At 36.1% G+C, this 24,892-nt stretch overlaps 1 protein-coding gene across 1 annotated transcript in view; it reads right to left on the bottom strand.

Annotated features, from left to right (window-relative positions):
• ValRS (Valyl-tRNA synthetase) overlaps positions 1-24,892 on the bottom strand; it is a 394,022-nt gene that overhangs the window by 256,941 nt on the left and 112,189 nt on the right. Inside the window, exons 6-8 of the mRNA XM_090381628.1 lie at positions 22,283-22,364; positions 15,677-15,796; positions 13,131-13,239 (exon numbers count right to left, since the gene is read on the bottom strand). Coding sequence (XP_090237754.1) covers positions 13,131-13,239; positions 15,677-15,796; positions 22,283-22,364 — 311 coding nt within the window. The remainder of the gene's footprint in view (positions 1-13,130; positions 13,240-15,676; positions 15,797-22,282; positions 22,365-24,892) is intronic.

The raw sequence follows: 24,892 nt of genomic DNA, 5'->3' as shown, positions 1-24,892 counted from the left end.
CATGAATTGTACTCAAAGTACGATTCATGACTGTCTGCTCCATCTTGCAATTTCAACCCTCAATGATCTTTAGTAATTTTTTACTACCTATATATTGCTTATTATCTATCATTTCTCCGCCTCTGTCAGGTCAGCCATGATATATACGTTAGCATTACGATTAACCTGGCTTCTGAACATTAACAATAAACTAAAAACCTGATAACTTTTTACAACGTGCTACGTATATTTCATGTTGGAAGCAGAGGCCTTACTTTTTGCTGCATTTTGACGGCTGGCTCTCGTTAATGACATTTAAATCATTCGAAGTACAGCAGTAAGTATTTATAATATAATATTTTTTAATTTTCTGTGTTGCAGGTTTGAATTGTGTTATTTTATGACTGCCTTTCCATTTTAGCTAACCCATTGGTTGATTACACTACCTACTGTTCTCTCCCCATACTAAAGCATAACCTCCTATCGTTTATATATATATATATATATATATATTTTTTTTTTTTTTAATTTAATTTTTTTTTATAAAACCAATTCATTTCACTTTCAGCTTGAGGTAAAACTTATTCAATGAATAGCACTACAAAATGATGAATTGGTTCTCCAAATAAAATTAGATTTAGATTAAAAAATATTTAATTAACTTAAGATTTCTGAAAAGTCAGTTTGCAACTTTATATCTATGAATTCTGTTTAATTGCAGAAGACTTTCAATGCTGCAAGTAAACATGAACTCATGGCAGAAAGTCTACTGCCATGAGTTCAAATTTATCAAATTTATGTTTAAATGTTTATTGATATTAGTTTTTAATAAATCTTTACTGCTTCCTAAATTGAAAGATGTCATTCCTGAACAATATGTACACTGCACTGGAAATTAAAAACCTGCAGAACAAAATTTTGCTTGATAAACTAATCAAAGAATTGCAGTAAACTTTTCTCAGATGTTTATTGCCATCATATTCCTTACTTTTTGTGCTTTTTTTTTTTTTTAATTATGTGCTGTATACCTGCTTAATATTTTGATAAATCAAACATGCAAGCTATACACTACTGAATTCTCTGAACACAAATATGATAAAAATAAAATAATAATTGCCAGATTTCTAGTTGATTTTAGTGAAATTTGGAATGGCTTGACACATCTTTCTAAAAGACTCGAATAAAAAATTTCATGAAAATCCACCTATCGGGAGTCAAGTTGTTACATGCAGATAGACACGGTAAAGACAAAAGGAAGGGGTGCGTCTAACTAGGGTTCACATTAATACTTTTCTATTTGTAAAATAATAAGAGGAGTTTACCTCAATATAGTACGTAGAACACTTTCATATAATACTCTCCAGAAATTAAAACAAAAAAATCAAAAACTTACATTAGAGTAAAAAATAAATAATTAAAAACCAATTTAACACAAATTAAATCAATTTAACACAATTAAAAATCAATTTAATGCAATTAAAAATTAAAAAGAATCTAACGAAAATAATTTTTTCGTTAGATTCTTTTTAATTATTTATTTTTTACTCTAATGTAAGTTTTCAATTTTTCCGTTTTAATTTCTGGAGAGTATCATACGGAAGTGTTCTACGTACTATATTGAGGTAAACTCCTCTTATTATTTTACAAATATTAATATCAACGTAAAACGTATTGAGTATTACAGCTCTGATTCATGCTATTAATACTTTTCATATAAAAAATTTCCTTCTCCATTAATTCTAATAAAAGGTTAAACAACACTGCACGTCACATGAATTTTTTTCAAAGTAAAAAAAATGACTGAATTTATAGAAACAATATGGAAAGAAAACTTGACAAAAAAACATTTCAATAACCTTTCTATTTAGAGGCCAATTTGACAATGTTTTGAAATCCTTGTGGATATTATTGTCAAGTCTAGAGAAAGGAAAAATAAAGTGATTGAAAAAAAAAGGTCATATAAAACACTGGACTATTTTTAAATTAAAGAAATTGTGTGAAATGTAAGAAACTAATTATGACGATAATTCGTCCTCCCACAGGAACTAGTAGTTGTTGGTGACTCTATTGTCGGGGAAACGGGGAACATGCTATGTAAAAAGGATAGGTGGAACAGGACCAGGGTATGTCTGTCAGGGGGAAAGGTTGATAACGTTGTAGAGCAGATATCATCTTTTAAGGGCACAAAGGGTGATATTGTTGTACACATTGGCACTAATGATATTAAGAGTGGGAGACCGGCAGAATTATTTAACAAGTACAGGTCACTGTTGAAAAAAAGCCATGAATTAGAAAGTGTCTGCAATTCTGCCCAGACACGATAGGAGGGAGTATATGATGAGAGCCTTGTCGATCAATTCGGCCCTGGAAAGATTGTGCAAGGCTCAAGGGGTAGAATTTTTTTCAGTCTGGTCTGTACTTGTTAACAGGAGAGACTGCTTCTACAGGGATGGGATACACTTAAATAGAAAGGGTGCAAGAATATTTGCTGATGCTATCGAGGCAGTGTTAGGTGGGTCGGAAAACTGCTAGCTTGGGGGAATACAAGGACTAATAAATTAACAATAGCCACTGGCAGAGGTGAAAGTGATTCTGGCACTGTTTCTATTGGAATGAGCATCAGCCTGGAAAACAAGATGCAGGGTATTTCAGAGACTGCTGGGAGTCATTGCAGTACAAGTAAACACATGGGTTGTGTTAGAGTAGCTAAGAATAAGAACAGGTACATGTATACTTGCATGTACACCAATGCTAGGAGTTTGGTTGACGAATTTGAGGTATTGCTCAGAACATCAAAGGCAGATATTGTTGGGATATCAGAGACGGGGTGTCACACAGATATAAGGAATGCAGAACTGGAATTTGGGGAGTACAATGTGTACAGGAAGGATAGACAAGACAGGAAGGGAGAAGGGGTTATACTATTAGTTAGAAAAATCCAAGGAAGTGAAGCTAGTCGACATCGCTGGACAGTGCAGTGTTGAGTCAGTTTGATGTGACCTACGCATTGGGAGATCAAAATTGAGAGTAGGAGTGTGTTATAAGCCTAATGACTCTGATGAGTATAATAAGGAACTGTACAGGGAAATAGAAGTGGGCCAGTAAATCAGAGAGTCTTATAATGGAGATTATAATTTACCAGTTATTGACTGGAATTTGTGGGTTGGTCATTCACACACTAACAAGGTTTTGTGGATTTATTGGATGATTGTTTTCTACGTCAGCATGTTTGGGAGCCAACTAGAGGGAGTAATACTCTTGACCTGATTATCAGTAGTGATTCTTCATGCATTAAGAATCTGCAGATAAAGGAACCACCACTTGGCACTGATCACAGTGTACTGATGTGGGATTTACTTAAAGATATAATTACCATCAGGGGTAAAGGAAAGGGTTTATGCTTCCATAAAGGTGTCTACAGTGGTGTCAGACAGTTTTTAAATTCTGTACAGTGAGATAAACTGATGATGTTACCAACAGTAAATTCTAAGTGGGAAGCATTCAAGGAATTAATCGAGGAAGCTACTAAAAGTTTCATACCTATTAAGAAATATTGTTCAAAGTTTAGGCCTAAATGGTTATCAAATGAACTAATGAGATTCATGGCAGAGAAGAAAAATGCATGGGATGCATATAAATTATCAGGCAACACAGAAGCCTATGGTAGATATAAGCTAGTCTGTAAACAAGTCACAAAGGAGATTAGGCAGGCCAAGGCAGATAACAAGAAATCTTTGGCAAAGGATATTAAGAAAAACAGCAAGGATTTATTTACTTATATAAACTCTAAAAGGAAGGGGATGAATCTGATTGTTTCACTTGATATCGATGGTGCGACTGTTGATGATCCTGCGCAGATAGCAAACAAACTGAATGAGTATTTTGCATCTACAGTCACACGTGAAGAGTTATTAAGGTTTGAAAACACCAGAAGGTTATCAAATTGTAGCAGGGTGCTTAATGATTTTGTAATACCTGAGAACAAAGTGGAGGAGAAATTGTTGAAATTAAACATAAGAAAGGCACCTGGGGCGGATGAGATTTATCCAGTTATATTAAAGGAGGAGGCAAAGGAAGTGAGCAAACCCTTAACCATAATTATGAGAGCATCCTTAGAGTTAAGGGAGATCCCCATGGACTGGAGATGTGCAAATGTATCTCCAATTCACAAAGGGGGTCGAAGGATGACACGAGTAATTACAGACCAGTTGGTTTAACTTCTGTTCCGGGCAAAATAATGGAGTCACTGGTTAAAGATGCATTGCAGGATCATCTAGACAAGACTGCCGCAATAGTTCAGGCACAGCATGGTTTTGTTAAGGGAAAGTCTTGTCTGACAAATTTGATTGGATATTATGATGTGGTTACAAAGGAATTGGATGTAAAAAATAATTTTCATATCATATACTTGGATTTCAGGAAAGCTTTTGACACTGTTGCGCATGGAATAATACTGTACAAATTGGAGCAGAATGGAATTAAGGATAAGTTGCTACAATGAATAAAAGGATGGCTGAGTGGAAGACAGAGGATGGTAATCAATGGGTGCTGCTCTACGTGGACTAATGTTATTAGTGGAGTCTCACAGGGTTCAGTATTGGATCCACTGTTGTTTTTTATATTTATCAATGATATTGATGAAGGTATATCAAGCTTAGTGTCAAAGTTTGCAGATGATACAAAGGTTGGCAGGGTTGTTAATGACAATAATGGCAGTGTGCTACTGCAACAGGATCTAGAAAATCTGGGAAGATGGGCTGAGAAGTGGCAACTGAAGTTTAACCTTGACAAATGCAAAGTACTGCAAATGGGTAGAAGTAACCCCAGAGAAACGTACCAACTGTATGGTACCACACTTAAGGTGGTAGAAAATGAAAAAGACCAGGTAGTAATTGTGCAGTCAGATATGAAGTTTTCTGAGCAATGCAGACAGGCTGCCAGAGCAGGTCATGGGGTTTTGTCAATGATATACAGGAATTTTGCTAGCAGGGAAAAGGAGGTGATTGTCCCTCTGTATAAGGCAATGGTCAGGCCACGCCTTGAGTACTGTGTATAGGTCTGGAGGCCTCATTTTAGGAAGGATGTAGATTTGCTTGAGCGTGTACAGAGAAGGGCAACAAGATTGGTGAGGGGAATGAAGGGATACTCTTACCAAGAGAGGCTTAAGTTCTGCAAATTGCAGCGGGTGGAGACTAGGCACCTGCGAGGTGATCTGACAGGTGTATAAGGCCTCGAATGGTTTGAGCATGCTCAATACCGATAGGATTCTTCCTCTTGCTCAGAATAATCGCCTGAGAGGATATACATTCAAATTGAGGAAAGACAGATGTAGAATAGATGTGCGGAAATTTGCCTTTAGCCAGCGGGTGGTTATTTGCTGGAACAAACTTCCATCTGTCGTTGTGGAAGTTGATAGTTTAAATAAATTTAAGGAGGAACTGGACAAACATTTAGAGGGAATTGTTTTGTATATATTTATTTTTTGGCTGATGCTGCATAAGCTCATACACTTGCTTTCTTGCATCACATGCCACTACTACTACTTGATTGTGTAATGATCTTTTTCTTGAAGAGGTGGAGGTATTCTTGTCTGAGGTTGGAACCTTCTTGTTTGTTGATGGCTATGTCTCTGTGGCATCAGGACCCCCCCCCCCCCAGCCCCAACATTCCAAGTCATGCATGGCTGGTTCAGATTTATTCATTCTTCTGTATTGGATGTCTTTTTTTGGATTCATGCACTCTATTTTGGAGTCTCCTACAAGATTCTCTTATGTAGATCTGTGTCCAATTGTAGACTAATTTATAAATTGGGCCTCTCAGGTTGTATTCATCTTGACTGGAATTGCTAAAAATGGTTTTTAGTGAGGTTGTACCTGTACAGAATGCTAAGAGGTTGAAGGATTTGGCTACCCAAGCAATTCTATGCAAATCACTGAAATAAATGGAATGGTGAGGGTACCTGCACTTTGGACTTTTTCTGCTCTCTTGTTTAGAGATTTGGTGATGTCATTTATAATTTTGGTAACTAGAAATTTGGGGTACCCATTTTTCATATATTTTCATGTTTTCTGTATATATTTTATTTCTTCCTAGAACTCAGATCCTTTGCAAACTTTAAGGGTCTTGATTGGAGTTGCTAAATTTGGTCTTTAGTGAGGTTGTGCCTGTAGAGAATGCCAAGAGATTGAAGGATTTGGCTATCCTAGCAATCCTATTGCTACTCACTGAAATGAATGGAATGGTAAGTGTCATTTATAATTTTGGTAACTAGAGATTTGTTGTACACATTTTTCTCACTGTTTTCTTTTCTGTACATATTTTAGTTCTTCTTGCAAATCAAATCCTTTGCAAACTTTAAGAGCCCTGAGGATGAAGGACTTAATTACAATGAATTTGGTTGAGTAGGGGTGAGATGATTTGAAATTCAGAATGATGCCTAGTATTGGTAAGTTTTCTGTAAACAGTTTTGGAGATGATGATGCCTTCTCTTATAACTAAAATGTCTAAGATTGGAAGTCCCCTGTTAGTTTATTTTTTTCATCTTGAAATTTATTCAGGTACGTTGCTGGTTGAAGGTGTTGTAAAACGCTGTTTTGATCATTGTTCCAGACCACACTAAAACCAAGAAAAATCCACAACACTAAAGTCTGAGTTTTTTTTTTTAGAATGGTTTGCCAATGAAACTATTTGGGACACTTTAGAGGATCCCAAGAGTTTGTCAGCCATTATATGGGGTACCACACAACTCTATATCATAATTTCAGGTGATACCTGAGGTCATTCTGAGTGAAAAATGATATACCAATGTAGATCTGATTTACAATGGTTACTGAGATACAAGTATTGGAAAAATATATTTTTTTTTTAGGAAAAAACAATTACATTGTACAGTTTATGTATTTTAACCACACTGTGCTCTTTACCTACATCCCACTGTATCAGCCAACTGTGAATGACACACTCAGCAAACGAGTCACTTTCTCACAGAACTTGGTGATGTTAATAAGCGCTTGTCTATCAAAGATTCTTCATTGATAGAAATGTTGCAGATATTTCTCAATAGTAGCATTGGCATAGCAAAATCTGTGCATAAAGTGATTATACAAGAATTCTTCATAAAAAAGTAAAGTAAAGTGCAGCCATTATCAACCCACTGCAGGATGGAAGCCTCCTCAACAATTCATGCTGAGGGAAATGGACCATAATCTGCCACGCTGGTCCAGTACGGGTTGGCAGATCGACCGTATTCAGCAGTCAGGGGCTTGAACCCCGGTCTACTCAAAGAGCGTGTGCTACTGCACTCCCGCTCCTGCCCACTCGGCTACGGAGGCCTGTATTCTTCATAAGGAAAACATAAATGGCACATTCACAGTTACTTCTGTTAGAATAAGTAGCGACCTGGAGCGTGGGGTGTTGGGGGTTTCAGGGACGGATGGCAGTCATCCTGAAATAGGTGGGTATATGGGATGTGTTAGGGTAACTAAGAGTAGGAGTAGGGGCATGTATGCTTGCATGTATACCAATGCTAGAAGTATAGTAAATAAATTTGATGAATTTGAAGTGTTGGTCAAGACATCAAAGGCGGATATTGTTGGGATAGCAGAGACGTGGTGTCACACAGATATAAGGAATGCTGAACTGGAATTTGGGGAGTACAATGTGTACAGAAAGGGAGGAGGTGTTATGCTGTTAATTAAGAAAAACATAAAATCAAAAGAAGTGCATCCAGTTGATATAGATGGACAGTGCACTGTTGAGTCAGTCTGGTGTGACATAAACACTGCGAAAGCAAAAATAAGAGTAGGAGTGTGTTATAGGCCTAATGACTCGAATGAGTACAATGAACAATTGTACAGAGAAATAGAGTGGGCTAGTAAATCGGAATGTCTTATAATGGGGGATTTTAACTTCCCAGATATTGACTGGAACTTGTGGGTTGGTCACTCACACACTAGTCAGACTTTTGTGGATTTATTGGATGATTGTTTTCTGCAGCAGCATGTTCGAGAGGCAACCAGAGAAAGTAATACTCTTGATCTGGTTATCAGCAGTGATCATTCGTGTATTAAGAATTTGCAGATAAAGGAACCACTAGGTGGCAGTGATCACAGTGTACTGATATGGGATTTACTTAAAGATTTAATTACCATCAGGGGTAAAGGAAAGGGTTTTTGCTTCCGTAAAGGTGAGTACAGTGGTCTCCGACAGTTTTTAAATTCTGTACAGTGGGATCAACTGACGATGTTACCAACAGTAAATTCTAAGTGGGAAGCATTCAAGGAATTAATCGTGGAAGCTACTAAAAGTTTCATACCTATTAAGAAATATTGTTCAAGGTTTAGGCCAAAATGGTTATCTAATGAACTAATGAGACTCGTAATAGAGAAGAAAAATGCATGGAACGCATATAAATTATCAAGCGAATTAGAAGCCTATGGCAGATATAAGCTAGTCTGTAATCAGGTCACAAAGGAGGTTAGGCAGGCGAAGGCAGATTACTTGTACGTTGTCTAAATCTCTCGCAGCCTGAGGCTAAAGCCCTTAATGTATTTCAGTTTCACATTACTTGTTTTTCTTCTTCCACTGGTTCAATAAACATCTACATTCTTATCTTGAATGTTTTTGAAAAGATTTATTATTGTTTTCACAAAATAAAGATGATCATATGAAAACCGATATTCTCTCTCTCTCTCTCTCTCTCTAGGTGGCTGCCACACTGTGGCATGCAAGGTATGTAGTGGCAAATTTCATGCACTGCGAAGCTTGCCAAAATTGAAATATATTTAGAAATAAACCTGAAAAATGGAAGCAACTACTAGTATCAAAATATATAAAATGTTAATTTTTTAATAATATTTATATACATAATAAACAGAAATATATGCACGTTTTTGAATGTTTGTGCACTTAACATTCTTTTAAACTGGAATATGAAAAAGAATAAGAGAATAATGTTGCTATTTTATGTCCAAAACATTTTTTTTGCAAGTTTCAGCAAAATTAATATATTTTTTGTTTTTTTGAAAATAAAACATATAAAAAGCATGTTTTAAAAGTTTTAATTTTTTTTATTAAAACTTAATAAAGAACATACAATAAGTACTGTAAACCATTAAGAAAGGATGACATATTGGCATTGTTTACACAGAATTCAAACACCAAAAACATTTTTAAAAAATTAAAGGTTTGGCAAAAATTAAAGTTTGGCAACTGTCAGATGACCCACCATTTTTTCTATATTTTGGGTACTGTCAAGTTAATAAAATGATTCTATCTAAATCTAACATTTGCTTGGTGTAACTTTGGGATATAATGCAAAGTTCTAAGCAAAGAAAATAAGGTAAGAATGCAAAAATGTATAAGAAAATAAGGTAAGAATTTAAAAAGGCTAATCCATTTTAGAAGTCAATACTGAAGTGCTGAAATTATTTTTGATTTGGAAAACCCCACTGACTGGATTTCAGCAACATAACAGAACATAGGTAATTGCCAAAACATCATTATTTTAAGATTGTAAATGTGTACTAGATCAGTTATAAACAGAAAAATGTCCTTAAACTGAATATAGACACTTGTGTGGTTTGTAACATAATACTTAAAATTTAGTGGACTACTGTGGAAGAATAGGACAGTCAAAAATAATATGAAACAAATATACAGAATTTAACTTAGTAGGAAAGATTAAATACTCAGGTTTTGCTGGATAATAACAACAAACTGAAATAAGAACTGTAAGAAAATAATTCTTAATAACAAGTTTAACTGGTGGGAATTTGCTTGTAATGAAACATGAAACAAAAAAAAAAAAAAAAAAAAAAAATTACTTGCATACGATGCAAAAGTGCCTAATTGATTTAGGCATATCTGCACACCACAGCACTCCATATCTGTTGGCATTCTTGAGGAGAAACCCAACAGATGTGGTTTTAAAAGTAATCTGTTCATTAACAGTAAAGTACAGAGGTGTATATAAGAAATAGTTGAGAAAAAAAATTTTGCAATTTACCTTAAAATAACATTCAGAAAGAATGTTATTTTACATTCTCTACAGCAAGGTCTATTACACAAAGGGAACAAATCAAATCAATCAATCAATCAATAGCGTATACCCACAAGTTCTCAATCAATATCAATGTTCTATGAACAATCAATACCACTATTCAATCAATGAAGTAAAGAGTGTAGTACAATATTTTGTCAATTATATCATTAAGATAAATACAAATTAGCTATATTCTTTACATGACAATGAAGTCATTTATTACTCTATTTCTGCAAAGAGTTTTTTTCTTTAATTTTCTAATACAAAATGCTCCCTTTATTTTCCTTTTCATAAAATCTTTTTTTCCCTCCTAATATCTTAAAATAAATTTCATTATACACGAACTTGCACTCACATGTTCAGCATAGGTGAAAGTACAAAATATGAATTGAAAGGACACACACACACACACACACACACACACACACACACACACACACACACACACACACACACACACACACACACACACACACACACTGACAACATGCAGTTCAGCATAAACAACGTATAATGAAAATAATTTTAAGACATTAAAAGGGGACAAAGATTTTATGAAAAGAAAAATCAAAGCAGCATTTTTATTAAAAAAATTCAAGAAAAAAACTCTCAAATTAAATGACAATAAAGATATTTTGGATCTGTGAATGAATTATTCAATAACAAAATTAGATGTACAGGGCTGTTTGGGTAATTTTTAACCACTTAGAAGGCAGTTTAAAAATATTCTTATATGTCATCAGTGGGAATCATATCAGTGATTCCCAGGATTTAATTAATACAGCTTGCAAAATAACAAAATCAATAATGTACACGGGGATGTTTGGGTAATTTTTAATGACTTTCTGCAAGAAAAACTGCTGAAGGCAGTTAAAATTATTCTTATATGTCATTGGTAACATTTGGGAATTTCATCAATGATTACCAAGCTTTAATTAATCCAGCTTGCAAGCAATAAAGGTTCTGTAATATACCTGAATAATGAATGATTTCATTGTGATGTAAAGAGGGTTTTCTTTTTTTCCCCCAATATGTAGAGTTTATTTCCTGTAACAAAAAACACTCGTAAGTCTGAGTAGTAGTAGTGGCATGTGATGCAAGAAAGCAAATGTATGAGCTTATGCAGCATCAGCCAAAAAAAAAAAAAAAAAAATCACACCATTCCCTCCAAATGCCTGTCCAGTTCCTCCTTAAATTTATTCAACCTATCAACTTCCACAACGACAGATGGAAGTTTGTTCCAGCAATTAACCACCCGCTGGCTAAAGGCAAATTTCCGCACATCTATTCTACATCTGTCTTTTCTTAATTTGAATTTATGCCCCCTTAGGTTCGTAATCTGAACAAGTGGAAGGATCCCATCAGAATTCAGCGTGCTCAACCCATTCAAGGCCTTATATACCTCAATCAGATCACCGCGCAGGTGCGCAGTGCCTAGTACTCCAGCCACTGCAATTTGCAGAACTTAAGCCTCTCTTGGTAAGAGGATCCCTTCATTCCCCTGACCAATCTTGTTGCCCTTCTCTGTACACGCTCAAGTAAATCTACATCCTTCCTAAAATGAGACCTCCAGACCTGTATGCAGTACTCAAGGCGTGGCCTGACCATTGCCTTATACAGAGGGATAATCACCTCCTTTTCCCTGCTAGCAAAATTCCTATATATCATTGACAAAACCCCATGACCTACCCTGGCAGCCTGTCTACATTGCTCAGAGAACTTTATATCTGACTGCACAATTACTGCCAGGTCTTTTTCATTTTCTACCACCTTAAGTGTAGTACCACACAGTTGGTACGTTTCTCTGGGGTTATTTCTACCCATATGCAGTACTTTGCATTTGTCAAGGTTAAACTTCAGTTGCCACTTCTTAGCCCATCTGCCCAAATTATCTAGATCCTGTTGCAGTAGCACACTGCCATTACTGTCATTAACAACCCTGCCAACCTTTGTATCATCTGCAAACTTCGACATTAAGCCTGATATACCTTCATCAATATCATTGATAAATATACAAAACAACAGTGGACCTAACACCGAACCCTGTGGGACTCCACTAATAACATTAGTCCAAGAAGAGCAGCACCCATTGATTACCACCCTCTGTCTTCTCGCACTTAACCATCCTTTTATCCATTGTAGCAACTTACCCTTAATACCATTCTGCTCCAATTTGTACAATAGTCTTCCATGCGCAACAGTGTCAAAAGCTTTCCTGAAATCCAAATATATGATATCAAAATTATTTTTTGCATCCAGTTCCTTTGTAACCACATCATATCCTATCAAATTTGTCAGACAAGACTTTCCCTTAACAAACCCATGCTGTGTCTGAATTATTGCTGCAGTCTTGTCTAGATGATCCTGCAATTGATCTTTAACCAGCGACTCCATTATTTTACCCGGAACAGAAGTTAAACTAACTGGTCTGTAATTACTCGTGTCACCCTTCGATCCCCCTTTGTGAATTGGGGATACATTTGCACATCTCCAGTCCGTGGGAACCTCCCCTGAGTCCCCCAATATGTAGAGTTTATTTCCTGTAACAAAAAACACTCGTAAGCCTGAGTAAAGACAGATAATGGTTGATCATCTTTTTAGTGCAAGCATGTCAAGCTGGTAGCCCACATGGCTCCCAAGGCTCTATATGAAAATACTAGTAAATACTGACACTTAAAAAGAGATACACTAATATAAAATTTAAATAAAATACATAAATGTTGCCGGTCATGAGATTGCCTAATTTGCAAGCAGACATAGGCGAAAATATTTAATATATTTCAGTAATGCTACACCTGTATGCACATTAGTGTGTACCCAACAATTCTTAAGAATCACTGGTTCAGCCCACAACTATCCAAGAGACTTGTGGGTTGGTTAATTGCACAATGAGAATGTTTAGATATGCATGAAAAACTGCTGTAGTCAAATTGTGAAGGAAGGAAGGATTTTTTCAAACCACTTTAGACAAATGTTTTAATCAGATTTGACCACAGTCACTCACATACTGAGATGACTGGTTCTCCAATAGTTGTAAGGTGGTGTACATATTGAAAAAAAAATTAATTTAATGAGGAAAAAATATAATAATAAAGAAGCAATAACTTACCAGAATCCTCAACAGGATAGGAAAAGGATACAAGAACACCAAATTCTATCTTCTCCTTGTATCCTGGGACAGCTAAAAGGGTTCTTCCACTTAATTCAAGTTTGTCCACCTATAATTTACAAAAATGTACATCAATGCAAAGGGATATAATGGTAAAATAACAAGTATAAATGAAGAAAAAATGAAGTAACCTTATTTAAGCCATTAAAAAAAAAAAAAAAAAAAAAACTACATTTTAGGCACTTTTGTTCTGTCTAATAAATATGTTGCCTTTAACAAAGGCTATAAAAAAATCAATGTCTTATGTCTATAAATTGTGTATTCTATGGTTGGTTTTCCAGTTTTACTAGATGAAATCAAGTTTCCATGGCAGAGGGAATGGGGCTGTGCACGGATGAATACACCTGAAAGCACAAAGATATACTGACCAGAGAAATAATTAAACAACTGTACTTAAACATACATCTTGTTAGCTGTTAAATATACATTTCTTCCATGTTTACTTCTGTGCTTAGCAGAGTGAAAACAAAGTGGTTATAATATTAGTTTATTAAAAACTGGAGCATTTTTTTTTTAATGAAAATCTCAAATATAAAAGGTTTTAGGCCCTAGAGTACTTAGTACTGTGCTAAGAAGATTAAAGAAAAAACTTGCTGACATTAGACTTGAATTTTTGTAGAACTGCATTTTCTAGAAATTTGTGAAAGAGGTTCCAGAAAACAGAAATTTAAGGGACAAATGAGAAAGAAGAAAAGTTGGTTCTGTGAGTTTGAAGAGCTAGACAGTAAAAGGATATTAAATGGTTCCAGCATGAATTTCAGAATGTTTTGGAAGAGGGGGAAAAATTATAAAAGCCAATTCAGAAGAATGGTACCTATGGAAGTATCTATAGAAAATGCATGCAGAAACAGTGTCTTTAAGGCAGAGAGTGAGGAGACTTTGTATAAGATGGGTCATTAAATACCAGTGTTCTCCCCAGAATATTTTGCCAGCTGGGGGGAAGTGTAATACACTGCAATATTATAAAATTTTCTGTTATTTATAAATGGTGCGGGGGGGGGGGGGGGGGGCTCATTGGTAGGTACTTTAGAACTGCAGCACCCCCAGCTTTTTAAATCTAAATATACAGTCAACGGAGTTATATGAAATTTTGTGAAGAACAATGCAACGCAATGAATATTTTTATTAACAGGTCCCACATACAGTATACTCATCTTCTATTTCCAATAATAACAAAAATAAATAAATAAAATAATTGCTTTATTTAATACAATAGTTCCCAAACTATTGAGATCTACAGACCCTTTCAAAAGCAAAAAAGTTTACAGAACCCTTTAAATTCGAAAAACGTTTGTGTACCCCTATATATGTGTGCACGCACGTGTGTGTGTGTACATGGTTTTCTGAAAAGAAAATTTAAAGTTTAAAACAACTCAACTTTATTCTTATTTTTACATTAACATATAATAATAACTTTATTTATCATTAATTAACTATAGATAGAATGAATAATTTGAACAGTTCTAGAGAGTCCATTTCACGGACCCCAGTTGGGAAACGCTAATTTAATATAAGTATTAAACAGAGCCCAGGCCATTCAGATCCAACCATAGCCTTTGATTCATGGGAAAACAACTATTTCCAATAATCATTTCAATCATAAATTAATAAAATCATTTTCAACTTTAAAATTTAACTCTAGGCAGAAATATGCACTAGACAGTTTCACATTTTGCTCACAGTGGTTGAGTCAATGCTTAGTCAGTGGGCTGCCAATACGTATTCTTGATCTACACAATTATTGTAAATTAACACGTTGAATGCCGACTACAAGTTAACTCATATTTGGCGATCTGGCCCAGGATGCTGACTACAAGTTAACTCGGACTGGTATGACTTGCCTTTCAGGCGCAGCTATGAATATATATTCGTAGCAACTTTTGCATGCTTCTCGTGCAGGCTTTCTTTACCTTAGCCGTCAATTCTACTGGTTCTGCACTGCTGTTGTGACTAGGTGAGTCAGCATGTCCCATTCCCATTCAAAATTCTTCACCAAAATTATTCACTGGTGTGCATGCTGCTTGATACTAGTGGGTCAATGTGTTTGAATACCACAGCCTACTTAAATAACTTAAATATTTTTGCCCACCAGGTGCATCCCTTCATGCTTAGTTGTTCCGTGAGCAAAAGGGCAACTCTTACCATACTTTGTTGGCCTGCTCAATTACTGGATCTCATCCTGAATGAGCACTTGTGGGACAAGGTGGATGGAGCTGGCTACAGATATCCACCAACATCCAACCTGAGGCAAATGGGGAATACAATCTAGTTTAGGCCAGCATCCCTGTGGAACACTTTCAGCACCACATGAAATATATTCCCCAACAAATTGAGGTTGTGAGGACTGAAAAGAGATACTACTCACTATTAGTTCAAGACACTTAATAAACTGGCCACATAGTATATAATGCATAACATATAGCAATTATTTACAATAATTTCTTCTATTTTAATAGCTACTAATACTTATCAAAAATCTAACTCACCTCGATATCAGAAATGGCAGATCTCAAAGTGCATGACCAGTTCACTAATCTATTACTCCGATAGATCAGTCCTTGTTCATGAAGCCTAACAAATGCTTCAATTACAGCTCGTGACATTTTCTGCAAGCAAAAAAACAGACATTATATATATTTATACAGAAAACAACTAAAGAAATTTGGAAGGCTGAATGATTGAGTATGTAAGCAAATCAATAATTAAATGTCACAAATTTTTTTACATTAACACAAGCACAAGGTGAATTTGGACCCTAAAAATTAGTAACATATAGCATGAGTCATGAAAAATTAAATTAATGCACAAGAATTAAAATAAAATCAAAATTATGGATAAGCTGAAATTTCAAAATCATCAGGAAGTCTATGGAATAAATATTAATTGTACATATTAAAAGTAAGCAGCTCTGGTGTAAAGTATTAAACAGCCAAGTAGAGGCTATCATTGCAGGATGAATTCCCAATTGGCAACAAGTGATCTCAGAAATGAGTATTCATGAAATGGATTTTTGAAAGTCTTGATGATACTGGTATTTTGAAGACTTAGACAATTCCCTAACATTTGTGCTATGAAAATTCGTAGCACAACCTATAAATTTTTTTAATATTTAAGTAGTCTGAGGGAAAAGAACCTAAAAACTAATTTTTTTCAGTAAACAATTATGGGGATTATTGTTTTTCAGAATACTCTCTCTACTGTTGATTAGTCCAGAATGAGTATAACTGTTAGTTTGCTAAGGGTTGCAAATAGGACCAAATATTTCAACAACAATGAACGCATACAAGCATGGTTGGTTGATCTGTTGAGTTGGGATTTAACGGCAATCCTACTAAGACTATAGTATGCCAAGTCCTGTGGTGAGTACACAAAGTATTTCTAGGGCAGTGGTTCCCAACCGGTGGTTTGCGAAAGTGTTCCAGGGGGTTTGCACTAAAAATTCTGTAATGGCGTCTGCTTAGATTTACATAGGTATATTATTGTAAACTACAAAATATAACTAATAATAAAACAATAAAATAAAATTAAATTAAATAAAAAGTAAATAATTGCCAAAGAAAAAACCACATCTCCCATAATTCCTTATAATCACTTTACTATCTTACAGTATATCATGTTAAATAAATATCTAAAATTATTTCTTGACTAAATGTCTAAGAGTGTGAAAAAGGTTGTTTATGCATGGGTAATGCGAGATATAATTAAAAAAATGAATGCCTACTACCTGGGTAGTAGAAATGATGAAAGTGCATAAACCCATGCATAAACAACCTTTTTCATACTCTTAGATATTTAGTCAAGAAATATTTTTAGATTAAACCATGCAAATCATCAAGCATCTCTCATATTGTGGAGTTATACTTTGTAACCGGGTTGTGACTATTGTAACAACAGGGTATCTGCCCACCCGCCGATGAGTAAGCCAACAAGCTTCGAAACGGTGCCATCTGGGTGGAGGTATCCGCCGAGAATAAGTAACATTACTCTTGTCCACTGGTGAAGTTGCTTATTCAAAATAGTGCAATACCTCAGCAACTCATTGTGAAGGTATTCACATTATGAGATATAATCAAACAATGTATGCATACTACCTGGGTGCCTAAACAACCTTTTTTAAATAAATATGTTTTCTATGATAATTTTTTTTTCATTCTTAAGAATCATTGTTATGTATAGGTACTTTTTTTTTTTTAGAACTTATAGTACTAAGTACCGTGCATAGTTTGAAAAGATGAAAGAAGATACAGTGGATTTCGGTTATTTGGGCCACCAGTTAATCGGGGTAGCCATTTATTTGGGGCAAATCTTAAAAAACAGAAACCAATCGAGAAAATAGCCAGGGTTTATTTTGCTTAATTGGGACAGCATGCCATTTAATCGGGGCAGGAGACTGCAACACCGGAGATTACCCTACGATTGTCTCTGACAGTACCATGTGGTTCGGTCGAAATTCTGGAGGTCACAACCATAAAACAATAAAAACAATTAGCAGTCACCTGTTTATTGGGCTTTTCTGTTAGTGAAATCTATCATAAACGGACAGTAAACTCGATCTTACTGAATTTACGATAATACCAACAGCTGGAATTCTGTGGGTTATTATGGTGAAATGTGTTTACACTTCCATGAAATCTTCAATCATATAAAAAAATTAATTTTCAGATCTTCTCTTCATTCCTATTTTTAAAGCTTTGTAACTCGTTACTCCATTCTCACTTGCGCATATCGTGTTACTTGCAATTTGTGTGTGCCGTGTGTGCAATAAGTTAAGATAAAAGATAAGCAATCAATAACAATAACAAAGCAATCAATATCAAAAAAGATAAGCAATCAATAACAAAGAACACGGCACGTGTGTGCCGTGTTCTTTGTTATTGATTGCTTATCTTTGTACTGTTTTAAATTTTAACCCCCACCAGCCAATGTCAGTGAACAGAAATGTCAACTAGTTCGTATGTACATATTACAGTACTGTACATATTACAGTACGTATTAATTATTCCGATTATCACATATATTCTTCCGATTTTCACGTATCATTTAATTTTTTAATTGGTAAGGTAAGGTAATAAAGGGTAAATTTGTGCTTAATATATCTTTGCTTTTATAGCCTGTGGATAATATTCCTCCTATTTTCGCTAATTAGAATCGCTGTTTAATAGAATTAAAATTCAATTCACAAACGTGATCACAATGACCGATACTTACTGCACATCGTATAGTGAATGGTACTTTACTATGTTAAGTTCATCGTAACACGATTGATTGTACAATGAACAATTGTACAGGGGGGGGGGGGTACATTGTATCTTTAACTATTTACGTGAAACTTTGGATAATTGGGGCAGCCGCTTAATCAGGCCAAAATGCACTAGTCCCGATGTGTCCCAAATAACTTGAATGGACTGTACTTGTTGACATTAGACTTGAACTTTCGCAGATTGTAATTTGCAGAAAATACGTATGAAGGAAGGTTGTTCCAGAAAACATTAGTTGAATGAATAAATAAGGAAGAAGAAAAGTTGGTTCTGTGGAATTAAACTTGGACAGTAAAAGGATGTTGACTGATTGTGAAACGTGTTCGGACTGCTTTGAAAGAGAGAGCAGGAATTATACACACCAATTCAGAAGAACAGTGTCCATGCAAGTAACTATAGAAAAGGCATGCAACAGAAACAGAATGTCTATGAGACAGAGAGTGGAGAGACTCTGTTACAGATGAGACATTAATTAATCTAACGGCCCTCTTTTGAATATAATCTAGAGGCCTGCGAGAGGTTTTGGGGACACCGCCCCAGATGTCGGAACAATATTCCATGGTAGGCCAGATTTGCGATTTCAACAGAGTAAACAACTGTTTGGATGAAAGGTAACGCCGCGAGCGAGAGAGAGAGAAAACCCAGTTTTTTAGATGCAGAGGAAGCAATATTTGTAATGTTCTTTATGCCAAGAGGGATTAGGTCAGGGTAATCCCCAAGATCTTGCCTAGAAATCGAAGTGTCATCGAAGATAAGCATAGGAGCAGCAGAATCCTTTTTGCGAGATAAAAGACAGTGCTGACTTTCAGAAGAATTCAAATTAAGTTTTCTTTGCCCCACCGAAGAATTTCCTGGAGATCTGCATTTAAGGAATTGGTAGTGGATATTCGAGAAATTAAACTGTTTGAGCAGAGCAGGGTTTCTCAAACTGGAAGATTGAAAGCAATGTGCTATCATCAGCAAAACTATGGACAGGATTTCTGGTCAATGGAAGAAGGCCATTAATATACAAGAGGAAAAGAGTGGGGGAAAGAACTGAACCTTGGGGAACACCAGCATTGGTGGAAAAGTTAGAAGACAGAGAGCCGTCTACCATTACTAGCAGTGAGTGGTCAGAGAAAAAACTGGATACCCAATTACAAAGAACAGCTGGCAAACCACAGGACAGAAACTTATTTAGAAGACCTTTATGCCAAACACAATAAAAAGCCCATGAATTGTCAAGAGCAATGGCTTGAGTTTCACCAAACTTTTCCATTGAATTTGTCCATAGATGGGTAACATAAGCCAGAATATCACCAGTGGAATGACACTGATGGAATCCATACTGGCAATCGTTGATCATATGAAAGATTTCTAGATAGTTTTAAGAGTTGGCAGTTAATTGATTTCTCCATTACTTTGGAAAGAGTACAAGTAATTGCATAGGGACGATAATTGGATGGAAGGGATTTGTCACCCTTTTTAGGAACTGGCTGGATATGAGCAAATTTCCAAGCAGAAGGAAAAACACCTTTGGAATAAGAAAGTGAAACAAGACGACACAAAACAGGAGTAAGTTTAGAGGCACAGGTTTTGAGAACAAGTGGAGAAATACCATCAGGACCTGGAGCTTTCGTAGCATCAGATTCATCAAAACGACAACATGCTTTTGAATGAAAACCACAGGATTCGTTGAATGGAGTGTACTGGGAACGGTTTGAGGTGATTTACCAAGATTATCAATGCATGAGTTGGAAGAAAAATAGGATGCTAGCAGGTCAACTTTATTTTTGGCTAATATGGCAACAGAACTATCTGGTTTTTAAAGAAGTGGGAACAGAGATGGACAAAAATTGCCTTCAGTAGCTTTGGAAAGAGACCAGAATGCTCGGCTGCCATTTGGACAAGAAGCAAGTTTTCTACTCTTAACCTGTTTGAAATCTAGCTTGGACTGATTAATAACTGCCTTACAAAGTATAAATAATACTTAATAATAATTTTTATTATTCTGCAATGTCACTTATAAAAACGTAGTACTGGGTATATTTTATAATAAAAAAATCAGTACTATTATACAATTTCAGAGAATATAGGCTTAGCGGTTCACGACAAAAATATTATGTTAAAAGGTGTTAGCGAGTCAAAAAAGGTTGGGAACCGCTGTTCTAGAGGAATTATTCCTCATAATGTCTCACAACATAAACTTTGATGATGGAAGCTATATAAACAGAATGGACTAGATGCTATATAAATTAGTTCTTACAAGAATACAAAAACACACCTGACACAAAGTCTTTTTCAGTTAAATGTTGTATTATGACAGAGTAAAATAATATGTGGAGGTCCACATATTTTTTACTGTTGCTTTAAATGTTGCTTAAGAATATAAATTGCTTAAGAAAATTTACAATATATATATTTTTTGGTAATTCTTAGGAAATTCTTTTAAATTATTTTGACAGACTTCCTCCCTTCAAAAAATTCACCCTAGAAATATAATGTAACAAAGCCCTCCCATATCTGGATGTGTTGATGCATAGAGCTGGCCCACGTGTTTACTACAGTACAGAGAAAACTTAAATGTGAAAGAAAATAGTGCAGCACATGTTCTGATGACCAAGGTGCAAATGAATTTAAATGCTTGTAGGTTCCCCACGCTGGACCTACACAATCATTAAATTTTGGCAAGTCGGTGGGCTCCACAAGAAAGGAAAGTTCCCAGAGTGGCTTGAATTCCATTTTATGTAAATGCATATTTTGGTGAAACAGTGTGATTTTCAAATAAATTTCATTATGACATTAAGCTGTTATTTTGTGGTCCATTAAGCTAATGGTCTATTAAGTGTGTTATTTTTGATTTAATCTACAAGTTCTGCACACACTGCTGCTCAACGAGGAAAATCTTCTTCACGTAGATCATGCAACAGTTGGATGTGGTAGGGCTTTTTCATTAGTGTCGAATGCAAAATTCTGTGAACTGATGTCTTGGGTATGTTCAGTCTTCGAGATCCTTTGCTAACTGATAATTTTGAGTCCTCTTCAAACATTTCTCAACTTGATGCAATGCTTTCACATGCTGTCCTTGGGTGTCCACATCTTTCCTCGTCAAGCACAGACCCAGTTCTTTTAAACTTATTCACAAGTGCATGAATTGCATTGTCTGTAGGACCGGGACTATGAAATCTCCTTGAAAATCTTTCCTTAATTTCACAAAACTTCATTCCTTTGATGTGGGATGTTACAACAAAAATCTGCTCTTGAACATTCATCATGAATTATATGGGTCTGAAAAGAATACATTAAAAATTTTACAAAAATTATAATAACATCTCTAACACATTACAGGTACTTATGTTTTATGTAAAAAAGAATAAATATACTTGTCATAATGAAATTTATTTGAAAATCACATTGTTCCACCAAAATACGCAGTGACTTTTGGGACACCCTGTATACTGCTCTACTCCTCTGAATTTTTAGCTTTTTGACATTTAAAGAGTTTGAAATGGCATCAATTTCATGATAGTAACTAAGTGACAGAAGTGATTATATTCACTTCAGTAAACCTGGCGGGAAATGCAAAATAAGTTCTTGAAAGGAGCAAGAATGCTTGGGCAATTTAGAACTTTTGTACTGAAAGAATGAAAATTGTGTTGAAAAACTATTCAGCACAATTATTAAAAAATTTTTTTCCAATCTAATGTAACTTTAACAGACAAACTGCCATTATCTTTTCAATTATCCTTGTAAAACTATAGTATTATAAATTAATAAATTACGAATAAAAATATTAAAAATAAAGTACATTAAATATTCTATATTAATTAAATATATATAAATCTGTGGGCTCACTGGATCCATTGTGAAAGTTGCTCTATCCCAGTCTACTGAGCATCCCATAAGCTTCAATTGTTCATAGATACGATCTCCCTTTCTGAAAAAAGATGAAACAGAAAATAACTTCCCTTAAAACTACTTATATTCACTTCAGTAACTGACAATGAACAGATCTGGTTTTCATTCATGACATCTCAGAAAATAAAACACTACTGTTTCAGAAAATCAAAATAATATCTGAATTCAACTTATTTCATGCTTTATATCATTCTATTAGCTTATTATTATTATAAAAAACTTTTTCTCCTTTATGAGCTTTTTTTCTGCCCGATGATGGGTACTGGTACCAAGTGCATGGGGTGGTTGATTGTGCCCAGTTACTATTATTATTATGGTTACTGTTGGTCGAGGAACTCTCTTACTATCCTACAGGTATTCAGGATTGCGGCTTTCTGGAGTTCCATGTAAGTGTTCTCTGAGAGGCCTATCGTTGCTAGGTTCTTATGGAGCCTCTTTGGCATCATGCCAGTGGTTGACACAATGATCAGGATGGTCATTACTTTTTCTATATGCCACATATCTTTGGTTTCCCATCTTAGGTCTGAATACTTCCTGATCTTTTCCTCATATGTTTTCTGGGGGTTGCTGATGTTGGGCACTGCTATGTCGATCAGGTAGGTAGCATCTCCTTTGTGTGTCAATGAGGGCTATGTCTGGTCTGTTGTGCAGGATTGTCTTGTCTGTAATGATGGTAAGGCCCAAGTATAGCCTATGAGTAAAGGTCTCTAAGTACTGCCCGAGGCTCATACTTGTAATATGAAAAACTTTTTTTGATCAGCTGGTATTTTTGTGCTAGCTTTTGATGTATTATCCTGGCCACCTGGTCGTGTCTACGAGTGTACTCTGTCTGAGTGATTACACTGCATCCTGCGGTGAGCTGCTGGATTGTTTCTGAGACCAAATGGTATCATTAAAATGTGTCATCTGTTACTCCGGACCCTTTGGCAATGTATTTCCTATAGTTCCTGGTGTTGAAGGCGAGCGCGAATCCTTCGGTCCCGGGGAAGAGCCTTTTGCAAGAGCCATTATTATTATTTCTCCCTGGTGGGGGTTCCACCATGACAAGCACTGGTACAAAGTGCACAGGGTGGTATGTCTGGTGTTACCGTTGGTCGAGAAACTCTCTGGCTATCCTACAGGTGTTCAGGATTAAAACTTTCTGAAATTGCTTGTATGTGTTTTCTGGGAGACCTATTGCTGCTAGGCTGTTATGTAGGGTCTTTGGCACCATACCAGTGGTTAACACAATGAATGTTACTTGTTGCATATGCTGCATCTCTTTGATCTCCTGTCTTAGGTCCATGTACTTCCTGATCTTTTCCTCATGGGTTTTGTGGAGGTTGCCAGCATTGAACACCATTATGTCAATCAGATAGGTAACCTTTTCCTTCTTGTTGACAAGGGTTATGTCCAGTCTGTTATTATAGCACAGTCCCAGTACAGCTTGTGGATTGGGGTGGTATAGTATGGCATGAGAGCCATACTTGAAATACGGTACACTTTCTTTGATCAACTAGTAATTCATTGCTAGCTTCTGATGTATTATCCTGGCTACCGGGTCGTGTCTATCAGTATACCCAGACAGGGTACTCACAGACATGATCTGATACATTACCTTGCACCTGCAGTGATGAGGTGGATCATTTCTGAGGACAAGTGACATTGTCGACATGGGTCATCTGCCACTCCGGGTCCTTTCCGATGTATTTTCTATAGTTCCTGGGGTTGATTACATGGTCTTGGATGGCAAGATTGAATCCTTCAGTCTTAGGGAAGGGCATCCCACTCGGGACCCATTTTATCTATGTGGTCTTGATGGAGGTCACTGTACTGTCCACCGTGGAGTGTCTTTTTTGTCCATATTTTTAGCTTCGTTTGCTCCATCTGGGTGGGAGGGGACTCCTCACTTAGGTTGAGTGGGGTTTGCCACTTGTCTATTTTCCTTATGGCCTGGTAGAGTGCTGCTGTGTTTTTCTGAAAATAATTCTTCGGGTTAGCTATCATCGTCTTCTATTGCTCAATGAAGTCTATCAGGCTTCTTCCCCCTTCTTTCCGAGCTATTGTCAGTCCCTCCACTGCCAACTTTAGAGCTGCCAACACCGGGGCTGGGTGGTGTTGGCAGCTCTTAGTCATCATTGCCCCTGCCTCTCTCATGATATCCTCCAGCTCGATGTTAGTCCAATCTATGATCACGAAGGAGTGTGTTAGCACTGGGACTCCATAGGTGTTTATAGCTTTAATGTTCACTCTTCAGATTTGCTTTGAGCAGGTTTCTGAGTCTCTGATGGTACTTTTTTAGCCAGGAAGGTCTTAAACTCCTTGTGCTCTAACTACCAAGCTTGCATTATCCCCAAGTACAGCGGATTCTGGTTATTTGGGCCACTGGTTAATCGGGGCAGCCATTTATTTGGGGCAAATCTTAAAAAACAGAAACCAATCGAGAAAATAGCCAGGGCTTACTTCGCTTAATTGGGACAGCATGCCGTTTAATCGGGGCAGGAGACCGCATCACTGGAGATTACTCTATGATTGTCTCCGACGGTACCATGTGGTTCAGTCGAAATT

Source organism: Mastigoproctus giganteus, chromosome 9 (assembly GCF_048544385.1).
Source record: "Mastigoproctus giganteus isolate SK-2022 chromosome 9, ASM4854438v1, whole genome shotgun sequence".
Classification (NCBI taxonomy): domain Eukaryota; kingdom Metazoa; phylum Arthropoda; class Arachnida; order Uropygi; family Thelyphonidae; genus Mastigoproctus; species Mastigoproctus giganteus.
Note: the sequence above shows the minus strand (reverse complement) of the source record. Positions and strands in the feature narration are given on the sequence as shown.